At 36.3% G+C, this 24,567-nt stretch overlaps 1 protein-coding gene and 1 pseudogene across 1 annotated transcript in view; one reads left to right on the top strand and one right to left on the bottom strand.

Annotated features, from left to right (window-relative positions):
- Positions 1-24,567, bottom strand: part of LOC137395295 (E3 ubiquitin-protein ligase RNF123-like) — a 28,096-nt gene that overhangs the window by 2,386 nt on the left and 1,143 nt on the right. Inside the window, exons 4-26 of the mRNA XM_068082183.1 lie at positions 24,393-24,543; positions 24,251-24,305; positions 23,881-23,966; positions 22,752-22,838; positions 21,254-21,321; positions 20,086-20,211; positions 19,229-19,340; positions 18,413-18,502; positions 16,443-16,565; positions 15,459-15,625; positions 14,624-14,819; positions 12,048-12,273; positions 10,951-11,100; positions 9,582-9,763; positions 8,876-9,164; positions 8,269-8,343; positions 7,629-7,716; positions 7,170-7,257; positions 6,878-6,968; positions 4,960-5,099; positions 3,321-3,509; positions 1,899-1,974; positions 765-989 (exon numbers count right to left, since the gene is read on the bottom strand). Of these exons, the coding sequence (XP_067938284.1) occupies positions 765-989; positions 1,899-1,974; positions 3,321-3,509; positions 4,960-5,099; positions 6,878-6,968; positions 7,170-7,257; positions 7,629-7,716; positions 8,269-8,343; positions 8,876-9,164; positions 9,582-9,763; positions 10,951-11,100; positions 12,048-12,273; positions 14,624-14,819; positions 15,459-15,625; positions 16,443-16,565; positions 18,413-18,502; positions 19,229-19,340; positions 20,086-20,211; positions 21,254-21,321; positions 22,752-22,838; positions 23,881-23,966; positions 24,251-24,305; positions 24,393-24,543 (3,080 nt within the window). The remainder of the gene's footprint in view (positions 1-764; positions 990-1,898; positions 1,975-3,320; positions 3,510-4,959; positions 5,100-6,877; positions 6,969-7,169; positions 7,258-7,628; positions 7,717-8,268; positions 8,344-8,875; positions 9,165-9,581; positions 9,764-10,950; positions 11,101-12,047; positions 12,274-14,623; positions 14,820-15,458; positions 15,626-16,442; positions 16,566-18,412; positions 18,503-19,228; positions 19,341-20,085; positions 20,212-21,253; positions 21,322-22,751; positions 22,839-23,880; positions 23,967-24,250; positions 24,306-24,392; positions 24,544-24,567) is intronic.
- On the top strand, positions 5,597-6,262 carry LOC137392940 (uncharacterized; annotated as a pseudogene).

Genomic DNA, 24,567 nt, shown 5'->3' with positions numbered 1-24,567 from the left:
ACGTGAGGGTGGGATGCTGAGCGGTGTACGGGTGTAGATCACTCTCTCCGTGACCAACTGTTGTCGCATGCGGATGTGCTGCGTTTTGCTCTCGCGTTTTATATAGGTGTACGAGTCATCAATGACTTTAACGACACTATCATGAACCACTTCCGAAAAGTGCTAAAAAGAAGGCAGAAGCAAGTGTCATCGGATAGATATTTTAAGAGAAAAGAACATCCTGTATCCTAAAAAATCCTATTCATAATTCTTTTCTTCATCTTTTTATTTTTATTTTTACACGTTCATGTTAGCGTAATCTTTCGTATGGAAGATTACGATAACGCGAACGTATGATTAGCCTGGGTTACATTTATGTTTATGTTATTTGTGTCTTTGCCATTTTGCTTAACATTTTCCGAGATATACATTGCTTTTTATGTGTTGGTCAGCATTTTAATGTGCAATTTAATGCATAAAATAATGTATAAAATACTAAAAAGGTAAACATTCAGGGTGTTGGAACGGATTAAAACGATTTACATTATTTGTAATGGGAAAAATGATTTCGGTGTTCGAACAAATCGCTTTTCGAACAGGGTTTTGGAGCGGATTATGGTCGAGAACCAAGGTTTTACTGTACTCTGATGGAATATTTACATTCCAATGTGTCGTATCACTACTCCTATTTCACAAATAATTCTGGTAGAGCTAAGTTGCCAATCTTGTTGACTGACTATCGATGAAATATAAAGAAGGTAAGCAGCTGACGCAGTGACACTTACAGTTTCTGAGAATAAACTGCTTTTTGTCAGCAAACTGAGAACCACTGGCCTGACTACCATCAGAACTGATGACGTTATCGAGGAGACAGAACTGAAATCCCGGCTCCTTTGCCAGAGCTGTCAGACTCTTCTCCCTCACAGCCTGGTCTGTTGGTTTGCAGATGAGTTGGATGAGGATGCCGAGGATTGCTGTTACGATGGGAAAGTGGTCGACTGTCTCCATACCTAAAATATACTATACTGTCAAACTACGACCATAAGGCATATATTGACACCTAGGCATATTCCACAGTAACCTGTGATCATAGAGGTGAAGATGTTCAACAAACATGTTAAAAAAATAGGAGCTGCATGAAGCTTGTTTATACGATGTACTTGTAAAAGTTTTTTACGTAATTGCAGTTAGCCAACTGCGTAAACATGAACAATGTATGTCTGGTTGCATCTGCTAAGCATCATTTTCTTCAATTGGCTGGGAGTACTACCTTTGCAAGCAGCATTCACTGAGCAAAAGAATAGGCCCTCTTTAAAAGCAAGCGCATTGTAGATTCTGGTCATATTGAAATCATTTAATTGTATTTATTGAATGATCAGGCAATGGGATAGAAGGGGTAAAGTAAAACATTGATTAGGTTATTGAGACTTCATATTAAACCTTTATCCCAGCCATTCAAAAGGGGTGATTATTACGGAGAGCCAAGAGAGCATTAGAGTAGAGTCTAGTCCGTGAGCAATGACTTTATAAATAGCATCCCACAACCCATAGAAAATCGCCATTTGACAATAATTGCCCAATGGACAATGTAAATAAATCATAAACAACGTAAAATAAGACCTAATCAAAAAACAAAGATGTGATCAGATGAAGGACTGCACTAGTCCATAGTGCGACTTACACATTCACATAGTTCAAGGGCACAGTAGTCTCTACTCGCTGTAATTATATACATGTATTAGAAACCTTTTCTATATAAATTAGCATGTTTACCACACAGCCTTGCTTGATGTTTATTGACAGCAGGTTAGCATATTTTACACACAGGGTTGCTTGCTGTTTATCAATAGCAGAGCGACATGCTTCACCCTAATTTTTATTATTGGCAGTAGATGCTTACTAAGTCAGCAGGCACAAACCTGGCAGGTTGAGTGAGAGGATTGTCTCAAAGACATTTGCTTTGCTCGCCACTCTATTCAATATGAGACACAGTGACTACAACAAGACAGATATGGCATGACTTTGGGATACGATGACTGCTCCAGGGCACTTATATTCATTCTTAAAGCCACAGCAAATGGGCAACTGTGTTTTGTAAATTGTTATCATGAATATAGGCTACATATAACCTTTTTTCTTCTCTGTCCACAAACACTAAACAATTTTATAAATGCAAGACTGCGAAGACAAGACAAAAGGTTTTTGGTTGACTACACTACATTAGAGTTGTGATAGAAGGTTTTTACAATCTATAGTTTAAGTTCACTTCAAATAGTAATACCAATACTAGGCAGATACTCCTGATCTACTGATAGCGGGACAACTATAGAAAGGGGTTTATCAGCCTTAGGCTGAAATATCGGTCAGAACTGAATTTTTCAATTCTGAACATGCTAAAAATGAATACAGATGTGAAACAGTGGAGTACCATAAAAAGGATATCGAAGCTTTGGCTGCTGTTTTTAGATTGACTACCATCTTTGTTACATGGAAGATCCGTAGAGGAGCCGTGTCTGTCTGTTTATCTATCTAAAGCTACGATTAGAGGTTGAGAAAATGATTACATCATACAGAATTTAAATCCTTTTTTTTCTAAATTATTTATTGTTTTATGTTTAAATTTCTGGTCATTAAACTATTTATTGTTTTATGTTTAAAACTCTTGGTCATTAAATTATTTATTGTTTTATGTTTAAAACTCTTGGTCATTAAATTATTGGCTAGTCTTATACACTCCAACCCCTATTTATATGAAGTTAATTTGTTTCAATAGTTACTTCATATGTTAAAGCTGTCATATGTTGGAGCATGCATTTCCATAGAAATACTCTGCACTTGTTTAGCTCGTCACACAGACCAAACACTTAAAATAACTTTTGAACAAACACTGCAGGCAATTACAGTTTCACAGCATTAAAACAAACAGAACACATAAAACCATGCAAAAACTAAATTATGAAGTATTACTCAATAACAGGTGGTTTTTAGTGTTACTCCGCCTTATAGACACACAAATGAAAGTGTAGCTTTAAAAGTTTTCAAATAGAGGAAGTTTTGAAGATGTACAGTGTAACTTACTCAACTCAAACGAGGTCAGGTTTAAAACGTTTTACAAATTTTACACAGCATGTAGAAAATTTCATTCATTGAGGTGATCAGAGGTGAAGGTTAGAATGTAGGAGATAATTAACGCATGAGTTATAAATAGCAGCAAAACAACAGAAAACAGTGAACGAATCATAAGAATTATAACCAATTGAAATTGTTACTGACATATAATAGGGCAGAGGTAAATTTTAAATTAATGTTATGAATAGTGAAAAACGAGGATGCAGACAAACCTGGTAGAGCCTGGAAAGTAGTGTGTCAGAGGAAGAGGAAACAGAACTTAAAAATATGTCGGGAGCAACATCAGTCACCATCTCGAGCACCCTCAGAAGTCCAACGCTGATGTCAAAACATGTAGCGCAAATCTTTAGTTGCTTCATCTCTACGAAGCTTCTCTCAGTTCGCACTGACAGCTGCTGCAACTAAACCCGAAACAACATTGAGCCAATTAAATCAAATTTGTAGTTGTGCAGAAAAAGATTCCACTTGTATTAGATTGTATCCTAATTGTATTCTAGACTTCATGTATTTCACTCAGTTGTCTGATAACTTGAAGCAGCCTAAACAGATAATACAGTTAGCTGTAAAATCATCTGCACAAAAAAGATGAATTTATCTGACTTGTAATCTACAAACATGCAGTGTAGTTGTTGAGAAACAGTCAAATGTGTAACGAATCGACTATCAATAATGGCGTACAGGAAACACGTAAACTGGCAGCAATGAAGATAATCGCTTCATTTATAAATGATTTTTCCCCAATTCATAGAAATGGGTTTATACCAGCTCTAACACATCCGATTAATAAAAGATTATAACAAAAACTAGTAATAAAACAGGTTGTATCTAAAAAATAAATACAGAATACGCGCCTATAACGTATACCTCCTATAAGGGAAAATTCCAGATAACTTGAAGAATTTATGTGAAATTTTTGCTTCGTAATACATAAAAAATACATATAGCGTTTAGTGTCAAGACAGGGCAAGTTCTCAAATTAGATTTGAATGGTAACCTATCTTGCCGCACTTGTGAAAAAAAACCAATGTAATCATAGCGTAATATCTACTATGTATACAAGTTCCAAGACATTCTAGATTGTCTTGGCAGATCGTCAGATTTGCCAACAAAACAGAGAATAAATAGTTAGCCATGCAATTGTTCATAAATACCAAAAGGCAACCGATTGGTGCAGGTGGTACAGCGTTGGTCTACCAATCTGAATGTCACGAGTTGGAGTAACGTCGAAAGCCGTCTTTTATCCTAACCTTGACCTCCTAGATACAGACGAACAGGTAGACACCACTTTTAATAAAGTAAAAATATATTTTTGTTTTGCTTTATTGTAGAGGTATAAAATATTTGTTACTAGTTTCACTTTGCAGAATGGATTTTGCTGTCTAAAAAATAAAAAATTCTTGTAATGGTTTGATGCGCTATGGACGCGCTCTCCTCGACTTATTGTAAAATCACTGAAATCACAGTCTATAAAACCAGTGAAATTGATCAGAAAAAGGAGAAAAGTTGTCGATGCAAACCAATAATACTGCAGTTACGGTAAAGCCAACAAATAAAAAATTCAAGTCAAGTTTTTCCTTTTTGTATGGCCAAAGGGGCGAGTTTAGAAAGATCTTGGAACGGATTAGGCAGTTTGCATGTATTTTACCGTTCGTATAACATAAATTCCCTATAACGTAAACGTTCCTGGAATGGTTTATTTATATTGTACGAGTATTTACAGTAATGCGATTAGTACTTTAAACTAAAAGGCCTTACAATTCGCGCAACCACATTTCAGCCATGGTACAGTTATGTGACATAGGATGGACAACTGATATATTCTTAGTTAATGCAAAGGGGAGTCGATGTCACCTCTTGTATCATGCCGACAAACTCTGAGAAGGCCCAGTTAAGTTGATTGAGCACGCTGTTGATAAACTGTGTAGCAAGCTTTGAGTCACTCGTCAGCACCATACCGATTGTGTCTTGAAAGACTTTAGATGGGCATGGCTCTGTAAGAGAGAAAGCTAGTTCTATAATAGAATATTACTACAACTAAAGATGAGATATAGTTCACATATTCTATGATAAAGTACACTAGATTAAGGAGTTTGAGGAGGGTGTGTCAACAGTTCTGTAACTCTTAGATCAGTCAATAGAAGCAATTAGCTTCACAAGAGCTTTAGAACCAATTGCGGCGAAGACAGTTTAAAAATTAGTGTATGATATTGTAGTTATTCCCTCGCAACCATTTTATATGCATTATGTTTCTTACACCTAAATTTCATAACGATTCAAAAGCTACAGCATGTGAATGTGAAAAATCCCAAACCTTATAATTACAAAAGGTTGATATTTTCTTACCAATGAAAAGATTTATCTGATTTGTCATGCATCATGTCCATGTACTAATATACGAGGGTCAGTCAATAACTATTGGGAGTTGTCTTTACTTACCCAAAAATCCATCATTTGGTGATTCAATTTTTTGATATTATTCATATTCAAAATGGCCACCAAGCTGAAAACATGCTCACTCATAGAGCAAAGAGCTGTTATAAGATTTTTGAGAGCTGAAGGTGTGAAAACAAGAGTCATACACTGAAGAATGAAACAACAATATGGGGAAAGCTGTATGTCACAAAAAATCTGCTATAGGTGGGTTGATGAATTCAAGAATGGGCGAGAAGACATTACTGATGAGCCAAGAAGTGGTAGACCGGTGGATGTTTCAACTCCAGACACAGAAGCTGAGGTGAAAAAGCTGATTAAATCTGATAGAAGACTTACTATAGATGATGTAGCTGATGCAAGGTGAAGCTGTGGTGTGGTGAAGGCTGTGGCAAAGCAAGACATAAAGAAAAAGAGAAGAGGCCTCTAGAATAGAGATGTCGGGTTCCACCAGAACTATAAGGAGGGTGTACTAACACTGGGCTGGGAGGCGTTAGTACACCCTCCTTATATTCCAGATCTAGCACCAAGCAATTTTCATCTTTCTGGACCATTAAAGAACCACATGAGAGGCAAGCACTTCACTACTAATGCCGCCGTCATGGAAGCTGTGCGTGAATGGTTTATAACCCCGCGGCCAGAATTTTATTTTGCAGGAATTGAGAAACTTCAAAGAAGGTGGAACAAGTGCATAGAAAAAGAAGGGGATTATGTTGAAAAGTGAAAAAAAAGTTTAGCTTTATCTTATTGTAACAAAATGTTATGACAAAATTCCCACTACTTATTGACTGACCCTCATAGAATAAGTGCACTGATTCGTGCATCAGATAAGGCAATTGCAGCTGATTAAACCGGTATTAAACAAACACAGCATGAATTCCATAAACTTGGTTTCAGACGTTTCAACGATATATCAATAATTCAAGATTATGATCTTACAGAGTGTCACAGAGAATAAACCACCATGCTCTCTATTTATTCTAATGCTATCTTATGTATTAAAAATGATTAATAATCAAATGGTTCAAAATATTTCAAATCATTCATGTGTAAAGAAAGACATGTACTTTGTATAATCTATTGCCTTCGCCTGTCAATGTACATGTATACCAAAAAAGACAAAGAGAACACAACTTGTAATCCTAAAAGAGATATGATTACTGATGACTTGTTATAATCAAATGAAGAATTTTCATTACTACATGTTATTATCGCTAATTGTTTTTTAGTTATATTTTAGAAATTATAAGCCAAAAAGAGCAGTTAAATAAGATATCTGTCAGAAAACTTTTCAAGTTCCAGAATAATTGTCTGAGAAAGGACAGGAAAATGAGCTTACTTTGGAGACTTGCTGCTCCGATTTCCTGAGTTTGATGCCTTGCTGGGGCGAGATGTGGCAGATGGACAAACCTGAAGCCAAATCCATTACCCTACAAGAAAAAGATCTCTCATACAAAGTTGTAAAATGCTAAAAGTTCCTTATAGCTATCGCAGCCCCAGGCATATCTAACCCAGAGCACAACATGAGTATGCCATGCACGTTAAAGAATTCATCGTCCCTACATGGTTCCCAAGGTATTTCAAGTGCATCAGCATCCTACCCGGACAGAGAAATAGTAATGAGAACAAACCTTCCAGAGTCGAGCAAGAATCCAGTTAGTTTGAGCCCAAGCACGGTTTTCATAGGGAGCCAGCAAAGACTTGACCATTGACTCCCTCCTACATAGTACAGTACTGCATGTTCAACTTGATAACTCTCTCAATATAGCAACATTCAGAATGAGACGACTCTGATATATTTGAGTGGGTAGATTTGATCACTTTGCTGATTTAGGAGGAGAAATATTTACAAATCATTGGCACTGGTCAATATGGGTTATACAGCTGCGTGGACGAGAGTTCCATAATATCGGCAAACCAAACAACATTGCATTTCAATGGTGTGGCTTTACTTATAAAATCTTTCTGTTAGAATTTATACTAGCCGATATGAATTTAATGGAACTCCTATCGACACAATAAAACCCATGCCTGTTTCTTATGACAAATTCATTCAATCACAACTCAAACAAAGCAGTGTTAAAACTTACAGGTCTGTTGGTAAGCTTTCCAGCACATTCAGTGATGACTTATAGCAGACGAAACAGGCGAGTGATTGGACCACAGCATCCTTGGTATCTACAACAATACTTACAGCAATAACCTAGCCACTATGGCCCTAACGTACACTATAGTATTCTGACTGGTTACACCTCTTTAGATGCTACCTGAACTTGTCATGAGATCAAATCCTCTGCGGTACGGATTTTTCATTCCTAGATTTTATTCGCAATAACAATATGTAAGTTAATAATACATACTATTATATAACAGTATGTAATAGTTTATAATACATACTATTATATAACAATATGTAATAGTTTATAATACATACTGTTATATAACAGTATGTAATAGTTTATAATACATACTATTATATAACAATATGTAATAGTTTATAATACATACTGTTATATAACAATATGTAATAGTTTATAATACATACTGTTATATAACAATATGTAATAGTTTACAATACATACTGTTATATAACAATATGTAATAGTTTATAATACATACTGTTATATAACAATATGTAATAGTTAATAATACATACTGTTATATAACAATATGTAATAGTTTATAATACATACTGTTATATAACAGTATAATAGCTGTACTTGCACTTACCTACGCTCACAATTCTTGAATCAGCAAATCGCTTAGCTATGAAGGTGCCATACCTTTGCAATAGACTGTCATGGTCTATAACATATGTAGACTTGGATATGCATATATGTCATGTGATTACTCAAAAGCATGGACAACATGTACATCAATACAGAAGACTCCAAAACTGTATATCTAATGAGGTGTTTATTTGCACACCTACACCAGCTATGTACCCAGATTAGCCGTATGCTTTAATAACAAGTTGTTTATGCAGTGCTCGAGAATGAGCAGAGCTGGTCACTGTAAAGATTATCTGTAAAACTGTGATGCTAAGATTATCGCTGAGGTGAACCATTCATAAAACCAAATATTGTAAAATAACCTTTTCATAGATTATTGAAAGTTTCTCTACTTTAAAGATGACTCAAAATATCTATTATCGAAAATAAACTATAATCTTAGATCAAGATTGGACATATCAATCTATAAAAAAGTTATTGCCTTTGTTATACCATAATAAGTGATCCTCTGATGCTCCCATTTCACATTTTTATTATTTAAAAAACAACAAACAATGTCTTCCATTATTTTATACTTATTATCACCAACTGACAGACCAACTTACTTGAGAAAGACGTGAAGGGACGAGGAGACAATTTAAAGAAGTTCTTCAGAGCCATGTACCCATCGACGCACACCGTTATGTAAAACTCCGGCATGAATTCAAAGAATGGATTTAAAACACAGGCATTTTCCACGGTACGCAGGACAGCATCAAACAACCACGCCACATCCTCCAGCTTCTGTTCAGAGTTGATGACTGCTATGAGCCACGAGAGATGCCTGGACTGTTCAATCACTTTATCTTCAAATACCTGCCGTGACCTTTCCAACTCGAGCTGCACATCAACGCTCTGTAACAGCAAAGGCATGCTCTCTTAACAGGAGCTGAGGATATCATTAGTCCTCTAAAAGAATAGTATAATTGCAATACGGCAGTAGAACGCTTTTCTGGCGATTATCGAAGTTAACAAAAAAGTGAGAGACTAGTTCATAGGATGATTTGCAAATTATACAAGCTAGGAATTCCCCAACTGTAAGTTCTGTACTCTGAGTGCTGCATAATGATGAAATCTGGCAGCAAATCACACTGAAAATTATTACTGCTGCATTGCAAAGTTCTTCTACCTACTTATTAAATACGAACTTAAAATCTATGGCAATAGTTCAGAATATACTAGAGGACACTTCTTAGAAATAGAAACTTTTAGCAAAGAAGTGAAAATGGCAAGCGTATGAAGAGAAACTACCTATCCCTTAGGATGACTTACACTGTTTGAACACCTGTTGAGCTTGTCAATAGCGTCATCAAGTGCAGTTATATAGCAATCTACCGTCTCGGACAAAACGTTGGACATCTTTTGCAGCTGTTTATGAGCACCATAAGAATAGAGGACGACTGCACCATCTAGTAGCTCTATGAGTGACCGGTCAACAGCGGGGTTGCCATGCTCTACCACAACACATGCAAATCTACTGAGTCCCTATGAATATCACCAAGCAATACTACGCTGTACCGTAATTACGGTGACAATACATTTGAGACCACTCGTCGATTTGATACACTGTGACAAACCAGAATTTATACTATCAACCAAGTTAGGCTAAGTCAGAGGTGAAAGTGATCGAGTAGAATAGTCTGAGAAACTAACGCTTGATAAAGTGTAGTAACCATAATCTTTTACTTGCATAGGCTTTGAGGAATGTGTCCTTATGTAAAAGACTACAAGCAAAATTATGAGAAATCTAGACATGAAAAGGAGTGAGTGTTATTTTTATTATTGATCGGTTTTTGAGTGAAATGATGAGGATAAAAAAGAGTTGCCCCCCATTTTGGTTTTAGCAATCGTATTGTTCTTGCCCCTATCATGCCTTTTGGTAAATTGTCAACCACATTGCATTAATTCTGAGTCACATGGGTCGCCACTCACGTGTAAAAGACCTATGACAGATATACTTGACCAAACCAAAGATACCTATTTGTACCCTAAAAACAATGTGAACAAAGCTTTAACGACAAAAAAGCTTTAAAACCACCTATAAAGTTGAAAAGTTTGTGGTTTATATAAAACAATGCTGCTAACAACTTTGAAAGTGCCAGCGAAAGAATCCAGAAGTTCTTCAAAGAATAACACCAGCTCATAATAATCCATATATATAAATCGCAGCATTGGTCATTCGTCAGCTCAGACATAGCGATGAAGTTTGAGGAACAAAAAATCTGCTTCACACTGCATTTGAACTACAACCTCCAGGTCGGCCGGCCAAAGAGCTAACTTACTACACTACGTTGTCCTTGCCATACTATGGCATACTAGGACACATACTTATGCATCGCTGGTAAAAATACTAGCGCATTTTATGTTCATGATTGCGTTATACATCATTATGAGTAGAGTAACATCACAAGTGAGCTTCAGATGTAGGACACAGCTCTTATTATAGTAAGGTTACTTTATATAGCTAGCTTTACTAGCTAAGTTACTGAAACTCATTGGGTAATTATGTTAATAGTCGTGCAATGCCGGGCATTCAGTAGTTAATCTATGCAATGCACTTGTTCACGTATCCAAAAATGTAGAACTACAGATGAAGGATAACTCCACTCAACAGAAGTGTATAGTAGAGAATACAACATACTCGGTGGTGCTTCTGATGAGTGATTCAGTATCCCTGATTCCTCGATCTCTTTAGCGTGCACCTTATTGAGATGGGACTTCAGCCCACCGACTCTGTAGAGATCAAAGTAGTCTAGGGAATCATTGACAAACCTATCAACGGGGACGTAGACTGCAAAAGAAACAAACCTGCTCAAACCATTATACTACGAACACACATTATCTTTGACGTGACTGTTTTGTGAAACCTACAATGGTTTGTAGAAAACCGTATCTGTAATTCTAAGTAGAAAGATCACGATGAAGTTGTCTTTCTGCCTACTCAATTAGCAGCATTACAATAGCTCCAGTCTAATGGAGACCACTTACACTTAATCAAATGTTTAGAGTGCAAAATCTCTCATGGCTGGCTTTATAAAACACTCGTTATGACAAGGATGATCAAAGAAAAAAGAAGACAAAAGAAACTGAAAAACAGAAACGTCTGCGACATCATTGATTTGAAATGATTAACTGTTCAGCTGTCAACAGTACGGTTCTTTACTCAGTTTCAACAATTCTTGGATAATGACAGTGCAACCAGGTTATAAAAAGGAATGAAAAAATTAAGGAGGTCTTGCTGCTGCGATATCTAGTTTTTTTCGAGTAGTCCAAGTAGTGTACAGTTTCACACTGCACCTAGTACATGTACATCTAGTAGACGACAGGCCAGTGGCAGACCTAGTATATCTAATAGTACATAGGTTGATAATAGACCTAGAATGTCTAGTACATAGGTTGACAATAGACCTAGTATGTCTAATAGTACATAGGTTGATAATAGACCTAAAATGTCCAATAGTACATAGGTTGATAATAGACCTATTATGTCTAATAGTACACAGGGTGATAATAGACCTAGTATGTCTAATAGTACATAGGTTGATAATAGACCTAGTATGTCTAATAGTACATAGGTTGATAATAGACCTAGAATGTCTAACAGTACATAGGTTGATAATAGACCTAGAATGTCTAACAGTACATAGGTTGATAATAGACCTATGTGTAGTACAATTAGATGTGTGCAGTTGACAGCGGATCTATTAAAAACAAACTCTCTAAATTTTAATCACTTACTATCTTCAGCTGCAATATTTTTCTCTGCAAAGATATCTTTGAGCGTCGTGACAAAGCGATGAAAAAGTGCGAGAAGAACAGGAAGTGAACATTGCTGAGCTCGAACCACTGACGAATCACTAATGTTTTCCTTTATCAGTTCACGAAACTTGTGTAGGAATAGAAAGCGCGTGGATGGGCCTTTGCTTCGATCATCATTACACAACAGCTCCTTCAAGATGGCTACCTACATACGCAAGCAGAACATCATTACACAACAGCTCCTTCAAGATGGCTACCTACATATGCAAGCAGAACATCATTACACAACAGCTCCTTCAAGATGGCTACCTACATATGCAAGCAGAACATCATTACACAACAGCTCCTTCAAGATGGCTACCTACATATGCAAGCAGAGCATCATTACACAACAGCTCCTTCAAGATGGCTACCTACATATGTAAGCAGAACATCATTACACAACAGCTCCTTCAAGATGGCTACCTACATATGCAAGCAGAGCATCATTACACAACAGCTCCTTCAAGATGGCTACCTACATATGCAAGCAGAACATCATTACACAACAGCTCCTTCAAGATGGCTACCTACATATGCAAGCAGAACATCATTACACAACAGCTCCTTCAAGATGGCTACCTACATATGCAAGCAGATCATCATTACACAACAGCTCCTTCAAGATGGCTACCTACATGTGCAAGCAGAACATCATTACTTTGAAAGTCTGATACCAGAGAAGCACAGCTAGTTCTCTGATTGAGAAATCATCACATTCAAGCGAGTTATTATTTATGTTATAGCATACTAGTTATTATTTCACAATGAATAAGAGCCATTACAGTACATTTTAGTAGGTAAAAGATACTTCAAGCTGTATTTAGTAACACAACCAGTGATGTTGTAATTATTTCACTAGCAACTTTGATAAAAAAAACATTCATGTAGCAAATCAAGTTCTTTACATACTCCTCAACCATTTGGAGGTACCATATATGTTTAAAAAACTTTAAAGAAGCCAATACCTTTTTTACATCAATTGATAATATTTATGCACTAGACATTGAATATTTTTCTAGGTGACTAGCAATGGCAGTCCAACTGAATTTTGCAAGCTATAGTCAGCCCTTTACAAGCAAGTCCAAGATTTAATTACAAATTAAAGGTTGACTTGCAACAAAAATCACATTACAGTTATTTGGTATCATTAGATTCACCATGTCTTACTCTGTTGTGTTGTAGGTGCAAAATATATGGGAATGTGATTACAAGATCTTAAAAGCTCAAAAACGAACAGTTAATCGCAGCCACACGAGACCGCCGTAGTTTGGATTCGCTTTCGAAATTAGCTCAAATGGGACGTAGTTGTTACAGGATGGTTTCTGTTTACACATTCATGCAATCTCATTCTTCAAAATATTTTCACAAAAATACTTCATGCATTCAATAAAACCATATCTATTGTTCTCACATGTCTGTTTTATCGTCATTGTAATGCTGTCAATTTTAGCACTGATATCTTATAACTTACCGTAAAAAATCGTTCAACTTTTTAATCTTAGCTCGAAGGAGTACATATCATTGTCTGATAATCATGACGAGCCTGTTGGTTACCTGTGATAATCGAAAAGTGCTGCAAAAATTATCTTCGAAGTATTGGGTCACATGATCAGATTACGACTTAACGATTAGTCCAAGCCGAAACAAAACTGTGAAGTAGCGAGCATCTATATTTAATACGGGGTCTTCGGTAAAGCCCGAAGTGTTTGTCATAAACTAGTGCTACAATAAGTTTTATATTGAGCTTTTTATTGGCCTTTCAATTCACGTGAGAACATCACGTGACAAGACGATAACCAAACTGTAATGACTACGTCAGAGAAATAAAGAGATACCAATCTACGGCGGCTTTGTAATCATTTTTCCACGTATTTGGCACCTACAACACAACAGAGTAAGACATGGTGAATCTTTTGATACCAAATATCTGTAATGTGAATTTTATTGCAAGTCAACCTTTAACCAAAGGTTTTCATGAATATGTCTGAGTAAGCATGTCCCTGTGAGCGACACCAGCAATTCTATCGCGCACAATTCTGGCAAGAACTTGTCTTAATCAAACTAAATGAACGACCTCATTTCTAAAAGGAATAATACAGAAGAGAGTACTTTTTGATTGCTAATAACTAGAACATCCCTACTAAAAACTTGGTCTCCTGTTCACTAATGCAAGATAACTTGAGTACAATGAAGACATGGGGCTATAGAGTACACAGTGATAGGTTAGTAGGTGGGAATAGAGGAATACTCACAAATTATGTACACAATTAGAGTTATAGACAAAAATATCTTGATGCTGAAAGATGGTTGATTAGGCTGACTAAAATATAAATTTAGATTAAACTCTGACACAGTTACAGATAGGAAATAAGGAAAAGAGATTTTGTGATTCGTGGCTGACTGGAAGTTGTAAAGCAGCTAGAGGCTTATCCTTGTTAGAGCTCATAAATGGCAAGTAGAACAGGCAACCTTAAGCAGGCAACCTTGGGCAGGTGTTTAACATAATAATTTACCTGTAAAATCTCAAGTGCATGAACGTGTTCCTGTAGCTTTGCGCATGATTCATGATACACCTTCTTTTTCCTCTCATCTTCCTCCTTGTCAGGGACATGCTGACTCTCCCACCAGACAGTTGGAACTATATGCTGAAGGATGGAATCATCCGGAGGCTTTATGTATATAAACAGTGGAAACTTCATTTTGTCAAATCTATATAATTTGGGTAGTTAAGAAATGTCATCTCAATTTGATCCTGATAGTTTTACATATTTCTGTTTTACACATCTCAAAGGTGAACTAAAAGACTGCAAAACCCGGTCTAAAGCTATCCAGGTGCTATCTATTCCTTACGAGAAAAATAACTGCAGAATTAGGTTTTTGCTAAAAGCTAAGGAAGTTGTACACTTGTATTTTTAAGTACGGATAAAACAGATTTGATCTCTCACGGTTCAAACTTGTTTAACTAAGTAATCAAGATGAAGTTCCAGATGTTACTACAAGCATACAGCTTTCACTGCCTTATGCCTCTTCTAAGAAAAAACGTTGCTGATAACCGATTCCAAAAACTGGTAACTGAGGCTTTTGAAAGTTTGTCTTCCTATCATCTCTGAATCACATAAATGTAAACACTATAAGTCATTTACTCAATCAAATATGAGTAAATGCATTGTTTACACAGACATTTAAGTCATCGAAATTGACATATCTTCAATCAATAGACCATTATAAAAGAACCCCGATCATACCTGTAAGCACACGCTTCAGGAAACCATAACGGAACTTGTTTGAGACCACATGACCTACTCAAACACACAATGAGCTTTACAATTCGTCTATGTGAAAGGATACAGAATCCATTTAACTGCATATTTTCTGCTGGCTTCGTGTTTCATGAGCCGCCAGAGAATGTAGAGATAAGATTTCTGTCGTTTGTAGAAATTCTCGGCATGGCAGAATCGGTAAAGTGTGAGCAGACATAGTATCATATGTTCTAGAATAGTCTTGATCTCGTGGTCCTGTCATAGCAACAAAATAGCGACGGTAAAGCTAGGAGTTATGGAAGCTTGATAGATATATTTAGGAATAGTTGCATGAGTTTTATAAAAGTACCTGTAAACAAATGCATGGCAACCAAATCAAAGTGTGATATTTCAGCCGAAGCAACCAACGTTTGTAACAACCAGCCATGAGAATCAAAGCCAAACTCCAAAACTTAACACTGTTCCTGCTAGTTCCTGTCATAAGGTTTTATGAATCATGCTTCAATTTATCATATGTGAGAAAATAAAGTGAAAATCGGATTCACTAATGTGTTGTCCAATCAAATGTGAGTTTCAGTTGTGCCTGGCTGAACCAAATTGAGCATGAACGAAGCCATCCATTTGCGAGCTTTTACGCTTTAATATATGTATTCAATAATGCTCTTCCAAATCCAAACTGGAACTTTCTCCGAAGTCGGAAGGGTTTGCTTTGGTTGACATGTGGTCGCGGCTGTATCTTTACAAGTTAACCTCGCAGCACAATTATACATAATTACAAGTTACAAGAAGAACACTAATTAGACAGGGATTTCTTTGTATCTAAACCAAAGAGAGCATAATATAACTTCCCATAGTCAGTCTACAAAAGATGATTTTTCTCCATAGTAAGAGTTGTACACTCATGGATTTTCTGTATCAAGTTTTCTCAATGCTAAATCATAGTAATCCATCTAATCACAGCCACAAAAAATAGAAATAATATTCTACTTTGGCAGTTAACTATTCATTTTTAGAGGTCCTAATGGACTGAATATTTCCAACACTTTGCCACATCAATGGTAGAGTAGCATACCTCGAGTAATCCCCACAAGATGTCTATCAGCTTGCCGAATATCTCGTCTCGATGCTCTGTTTCACCTTCCACAATATCTTTGAGGAATGGGATAAGCGCTCCTTGCATGATGTATGGCGTTTTCTAGAACAAGTCAGATTGTTCAATAGGTATAATTGAATAGCATACTTGAGGTTACAGATAGTGATGGCAATGAGGTTAGTCAATATGAATAAGTATACTAGGTTACGCCTATTCTTAACCAACAGTATAACAATACAGAGATTGATAAACGATATCGGAGCACTAGCAAAGTCATCAATTCATTCACCCTTTGACATCTATAATAGCTTTCGTATGTTTCTGACTTCATTCAACATGTTCATGGTATCCTGATGTATAATAAGGAAACAGGTAGTTTTTTTATGTCGATGAATAGTCATGAAGAAGCTAGTTATTACTCAAATACTAATTAATAGCATTTTTAAAGGTTTACTTGCAACAAAATTCACATTACAGTTATTTGGTATCAAAAGGTTCACCATGTCTTACTCTGTTGTGTTGTAGGTGCAAAATATGTGGCAATGTGATTACGAGCTCTTAAAAGCTAAAAAAACGAACAGTTAATCGCAGCCATCACAAAAACGCCGTAGATCGGAATCCCTTTCCAAAATGGCTCAAATAGGACGTAATTGAACACGATGGATTCTGTTTACACTTTCATGCAACCTCATTCGTCGAAGTATTTTCCAAAATATACTTCACGCATTCAATAAAACCATGTCTATCGTCCTTATGCGCCTTTCTCATCATCATTGTAATGCTGTAACTTTGAGCACTGATATTTCAAAACCTACCGTAAAATTTCTTTAATTTTTCAACCTTAGCTCGAAGAAGTGTATATCATCCTCTTATAAACATGACGAGCCTGTTAGTCACCTGTGATAGTAAAAACTGCTGCAGAAATTGTTTGCGCTATTTGGCAGGATGTATGGGTCACATGATCAGATTACGACTAGATGATTAGACCAAACTGAAAGGAAACTGTAAAGTAGCGAGCATCTATATTTGATACAGGCTTTTCGGTAGAACCCGAAGTGTTTGTCATAAACTAATGCTATGAGACATTTTATATTGAGAACTTTATTGGCCTTTAATTTCACGTGATAACATCACGTGTCAAAACAGTAACCACAATGTTTGAGTACGTCATCGAAATAAAGAATTCCAAACTATGGTGTTTTCGTGGTGGCTGCGATTAACTGTTCGTTTTTGAGCTTTTAAGAGCTTGTAATCACATTTCCACATATTTTGCACCTACAACACAGCAGAGTAAGACATGGTGAATCTTTTGATGCTAAATAACTGTAATGTGAATGTTGTTGCAAGTCAACCTTTAAGGAATTATCATCTAGGTAATAGCTACTCAAAATTACTTATTTATTCAGATAACCTAGTCTAAATACAGCATTAAGATCACAAAACATTTAGTATAAAAAGATTTTTAAATATATGACTTTATTCGAATAAAGTTGATTGTGAAGAGCAAAACGGGGTGTAGTCGTGATGTTTTCACCCACCTTTGAGAAAACAGTCATAAAGGCATACCAAGCAAGCATTAAGTAGAGTGAAAAACGAAAGTGATCCAAATAAAATTTGGGAAAAAGATCCAAATTAAAACTCGTGCTTTTCCTGAATAATAATGCAATAAAAACACAGTGAATGACTAGCGCGCGCACACACATACATGCACACACAGATGTGCGCACGCACACACGTACGCACGCACACACGTACGCACGCACACACACATGTACGCGCATACACACGCGCGCGCGCGCGTACACACACGCGCGCGTACACACACGCATGTACGCACACACACGCGCACACACACATGTACACACACTTTCCAGGGTACAGGGTGACACTATACTATATTATACGTAAGAAATATACAAGTCATGGAATGCAAGTAGGTAAAGTCTTACAATTCTTGGTACAAGGTGCTCAAAGATCTGACAGAGAATGAGAATGTGGTTGGTAGATATATCTTGACTCTCTGTACCATCTTCATCCACCTGGTAACATAATCCAATTTTAAACTACGCGTAACTCTATTGCACACGCCTGACTCAGCTGATCAACTCCAACAAGCTGGCCCAGCTGAGGCTAGAGAACAGTGTCACAACCATCAATCACTGCTGGTCAATATTGGTCACATGAAATAACCTGAGCTAATAAGTCGATTTTAATCCTTCACTGCAACACCAGATCTCACCATTCTTAAGCCACAACACTTCCGAGTTGAAGAGCCAATAATGTAACAGTCAATCGACTAATAACTAAAATAATAACTAATCAATAATGACTACAATAATATTATTGAAACTTTGCAGTACAGATCAGTAATAAAACACTGAACAGCATAAGCAAACTTGACACAAGCGTAAGGGATCGACTACCTGAAGCTAAATAATAATTGTGGCATCACATTGTGGCAACCGCAACCAAGTGTTTTTTTTGCAGAATATACTTTTGACACCCTGTTTTTCATAGTTTTATTATTCTATGTGTATTGAATATAGGCTCGTTCAAAAGCCAAGACTGATGTACTGAACTATATGATAAAAGTACTTATGTAACTTATGTGCTTTAACACAAATAACACTAAAGCAATCATGGTCTAAAAAAGACTGGAATATCAAAACAATCGCTCTAAACTGAATGTAGCCAAGTAACTTGCACGATGTCATGGAAAAACACAGATCCGTAAAAGCAGCGTTGAAATAAGGAGAATGACTTACTGGCTGAATGAGATCTGGCAGCTGACGGCTGACATATCGGAGCAGGAGCTGCGTCTGCTGTAGCTGAGCAAAAGGAGCTAGCTCCATCGGCTGGTAGTCATCGAGTGGATAACTGTGGTTATAGGTTAAAGCCTATCTAAGCATGTAGCCTACATAGCTAGTTGCTATATCTTTACATAACAAGAACAGCCAGAACTACCAAAAGGTGATGGTAATGAAGAGAGCAATAAAATTTCCTACAGAAGCGCCACAAATGACAGATATATAATAATTACAAGTTCACCTAGCATGAGACAAGAAGACAAGGAAGAGACAGGTCTAAAAGCAGTGTATAACTATAAATACATACTCTAGACAAGGAAGGTTAACATTTTGATTATAACATTGGAATTTAAGCGCTCTGTGACTCAATTTCTTGAACTGATGACCAGTTTGCCAGCAGGCAGTCAGACAACAATAACACCTGATAAGGTGCCTAGTAACGATACTACTGTTCTCATTCAGTTATAAAGAATATTAGACTCTCTGTTGAAAAGCTCAGACTGACAAGTTCAAAGATAAGTTGTGGAGGGAGACTGAAGCAATATAGCTGAGTAGAGCTACATCACTGTAGTCTAAAGTGAAATTATCTCTATTATTTGCCATATTTACAAGGAGATACTTCATATGCGTTTAATCAAAATGGAATTTTTTGTAAAACTACTCCAAAAAAACCTAAACTTAAAATGTGTCTAAATTTAGTTTTCGCAAGCATCGATCTATGTGATGCTACAACCTGGACATACACAAACACATACAGAGTTAAATGCAAAGTATCAGCTACAACTTCAGGTTGTAATAACACACAGAAAGGATACATGAAGGGTGTTGAGCCAAAGTTGAGTCGAACAGATTCTCCCTGTGAGAGGCTAACAGCTGGGAAGTACGCTCTGTCTGGTCCAAGGCATATGTTTTCGAATGCGGCACCCATGCTCACACCATTCCTGCATGTCATAATAATGGAATCTGACTAAACAATTTTAATACCTCTCTGTATTCTGCTGGCTATTATGACAAGACTATTTCTTGTCTAACACTGAAAAACTAAAAAAATGGTTTTGACAATCGCCATCCGTCAGTAAAACTCCCGTTTATAAAATGCACTGGCTGAAACTAGTATTAAACATAAACTTACACAAAATTGGAATAGATTTTATCAGAGAGTATCGGGTATTTTTCTATCATTTGCGATTGTTTTGAGGGGATCTGACTGCCAGCATGTTACAAGATTAAAATTGATAAAACTTGATCGCTAGTTCAAACGCTCAGATTCAAGGGAAAACGTGATTATGACATCTATAGTTAGAGATCATCAGAATAGAGATGGGTAACGCTGTAACTTGAACACCATAGCCGATTTCAATAACAAGAGAGACAGACAGACAGACGCTCAACTAGTGACGTCATTTCGGCACATTTTCCTTCTGGGTGTTTTAACCGAGATGAAGTTTTGTTGATTTTAATCCTAAAGAACTCTGGCACCTAAAATAATCGTAAATAATAAAAAAATATTGAGACTTTTTGAGAAAACCTGCTAAAATTTTGCATAAGTTCGTCTTTAAATAGTAATAATAGTCAAGACCTGGTGGATTTGTGCAATATATATCAAGTTTATCACCAAAACATGTAACATCAACTTGAATACTGTTACATTTCCAATCAAGTGACCAAATCTAAAGCACTATTATCAAAACTGCTAACTCATGCATGTAAATAGAATGATGCAGCTAAAAACAGCCTTTAGCCCCTAACTCTTTCCAATCTTAAAATATAGGTGAAGTGAACACTACTCAATTTTAAAAAATGGCAAAGCTATCACACATTTACAGCAACAAAAGAACTAATGTGAAATTGCATCACTCATCTACAACGCGAATTTGACCACCTGTGCGAGTCTATGAAATAGCTCCATCTCTTTGGTGATTAAAATCATGGCTTGAAATAATTAAATATAACTCACAAACTAAAAGAAGTGTTCAAATTTACCTGTAAAATGTCACAACACCCTCATCACAGTCTATGGCACATGCTATGACATCACCAGTCAACCATGACTGCAATACAATAAAACAAAGAAATTGTATTAATAAAATGCCTTTAAAATAATGTGAAGACATTCTTGTAGCTCAACCTAACACAAACAATGCTTTAATGTCAATATCTACGAGTAGTAGTCAGTGTTGGCGGAGCTTGGCATGAAACAACAGAATCATCTAATAACTGCCAGCATTCACCGCATTTACAGTGTTGATGTACCATACTTACAGTTTTGATTTACCATACTTACATTGTTGATTTACCACACTTACACTGTTGATGTACCACGCTTACACGTCTACCTAAACTAAATCATCAGATTCTTACACAAAGCATTTATAGAAAGTAGAAATTGCAGTTGGATGCATCAACACATCCGTAGGCACTTCTATAATGTAACCCTCCTATAAGGTAAATTCTACTTAACGTAAAGAATTAATGTAAAGTTTTGCTTCAAACAACGTAAAAAATTTCATATAACAAAAAGTGTGAAGAAGACGCAAGTTCTCAAATTGGGTTTTAATAATGCGCATCTCGCTGTTAGTTTTAAAAAATATCGCTTTTCCTCTGTCGCACTTGCGATAGAAAACAATGTATAGGTATATCTCTATACACAAAATAGTATGTTGGCAATCATTTGCCGTGAGAAATCGTCAGCTGTGTCGATAAAACACAGATAATAAGTAGCCGTCATAAGTAATAATATTACTTATTCGGTTGTGGGTATTAAGGTGTTGGTCTACCGATCTGACTGTCACGAGTTTGGAGTATCGTCAAAGGCCATCCTTTATCATAAAATTCAACCTTTCCAACAGATAGATGAATGGACAGATAAACATTGATTTTATTATAGAAAAGTTATATTTTTGTTTTACTTCATTTTAGACATACAAAACATTTTTTTATTGTTTTCGTCTTGCATAATGGACTTCGCTGTCTGGAATAAAAGAAAAACCAAAGGTAAATTGACATCGAAGGTGTCAATTTTCTCTTTAACTCATTTTAAAATTACCACAATCATGAACCATGAACTGAGTGAAAATGATATGAAAAAGGAAAAAAGTTGCTGATACAAGTTAAGAATGCTACAATTACAGTAGTCATGAAATTAAAAAGTCAAGTCCAGCCTTTTTCCATTATGAAGTACCAAAGGGGTGAGTTTGGGAAGATCTCGGAACGGATTAGGCAATTTACATGTATTTCATTGTTCCCATGACGTAAAATCGCTATAGTATAAACTTTCGTTGAACGGATTGTTTACATTGTAGGGGTATCTGATGTATAATGATAAGACCAGATGCAATCAGATGAAATGAATTATTGACATTAGAAACATGCTTCCAAATGCCAATCTTCCATCAAACAATGAAGACATTTGATAGGCCACTTTCTAGAGAATGTAACAGGCAGTTAATGTCCTGTGGAGAATATACCGATTGCAACCTACCTCGCCATATTTCTCAGTTTTAACATTCCACTTCCGAACTCTATTCCCATCAAATGCAAAAGAATATGGGGTATCCCCTACTCCCTCCTACAAGTGTATTAGATTCATAATTTTTGCTAGCGAGTAGCGTCACTTTTTACAAAATATTTAAGTTTTAGCTGTAGGATATCCAGATGAATATTTTGCAAACAGGATTATCTCAATTGGGGTTAAAAAAAATAAAGGCTTGTATTAATCATAATTATTATATGCAATAGCTTTCAGGTCTACCCAACTAAAACTAACAATGGCATTCTCCAACCATAATGTTATTTTCTCACAGCTAACTGAAAGACAAATCAAATTTGTGTGTGAGACTATACATTAACACAGAGCTTTCCACACAGTGAGCTGTATAGACAATGATTAGTTTTCCATTTATTGAATAGTAGATCTTGTTTGGTAATGAAATAAACAATCTGATCTGCAAGATTGAAGGCAGTCTGTATAAAATGACATCATATGCAAGTGCTTTCCAAAGAAGTATGAAGCATTGATGTAATTACACAGTCCTTTAGAAATTGATAAATTATGAACTTACTAAGAAAACAGCTTTGGGATACCTTAGGACACTTATATTTGGCTAGTATTTAGTTTCGTGAGTAGCATACAGAGTAAAATTTCGCTGCAACTTAAATTTGCAGCTCTGATGAGTGTGAAAATATAGTGATGTGAAAATAAATGCAGTTGAACAAACATAATTAGATTCCTCAGGTCCAGTTCACTAGTAAGAAAATTTTTTTCAATTTGGGACTAGTTTGTAATTGTGAACCACAGGTAGAATTGTGTGGGCGATATCGATGATGCAATTTGATCACTTGCTGCCATTTGTTTCTTGGACTATCAATAAACAAAGCTATTTACTTTCGCATTTTCGCTCGTTCGTTATGATAGTTTAGTTTCGCTCATAAAACTTTTGTGAGAGGATGACTCCGCGAAAACGCGAAGTTAGATGAGGCGAATACATAAGTGTCCTAGGGTATATATGTATAGTTTACAAGTAAATGACCAATTAGCGGAAATATCAGGTAAATAATAAAGACGGGGGTGTACGATTACAAACTAGATGCAACACGAGTACAAGACACACCGAGTGGTTGAACTTGCAGGAAAGTGAGCACCAGCCCAACTGCATCAGGCCTTTAGAGCCCAAGAGTACTTCGAACATCCATTTTCCTGAAATGGAGAATAAGTGCAACAATTGTATTTAATTGGCATGGAAAACTGAACAATAAATAATGTATAGCTAATACATAATAAAAACAATAATATATAACATTTTGTGTACCCTAAGTTCTCCCATTGTAAATAATAGAGTAACAGACACCAAATCTTTGATGGCAATATTAAAACAAAACTTTGGTATTCAATATTATTGCCATTTTGTCTGGCTGTACAATATTGAATATGTGTTTGTAATCATAGTACAGTATATTCCAAGTAGAATAAGCTCTACGAACCCGCGTATACACATGCATTGGCTTTGACAGTTGAGAAATTCCCTTGCCCGGTAACCTACAAAACAAAGAGCCAATCATCCAAAAGTCACCAAGTGCGACAGATGAATAATGAAGACTATGTCATTATTATAGTGATAGTTACCCCTAGCCTGTCCACTTCATACAAGCCTGAGCCTTTTAAGCTTATTTCCTCGGGGCCCAGCAGGCCGTCCCTAACTTGAGCAGGATTTGCGGAAGAAATCTTATCAAGTTCGTTAGTTATAAACTGTGAAAGGTTTGAGTTGGAGAGTTTGCTACAAAGGTAAAACTACCAATAG

Source organism: Watersipora subatra, chromosome 4, assembly GCF_963576615.1.
Source record: "Watersipora subatra chromosome 4, tzWatSuba1.1, whole genome shotgun sequence".
Taxonomy (NCBI): domain Eukaryota; kingdom Metazoa; phylum Bryozoa; class Gymnolaemata; order Cheilostomatida; family Watersiporidae; genus Watersipora; species Watersipora subatra.
Note: the sequence above shows the minus strand (reverse complement) of the source record. Positions and strands in the feature narration are given on the sequence as shown.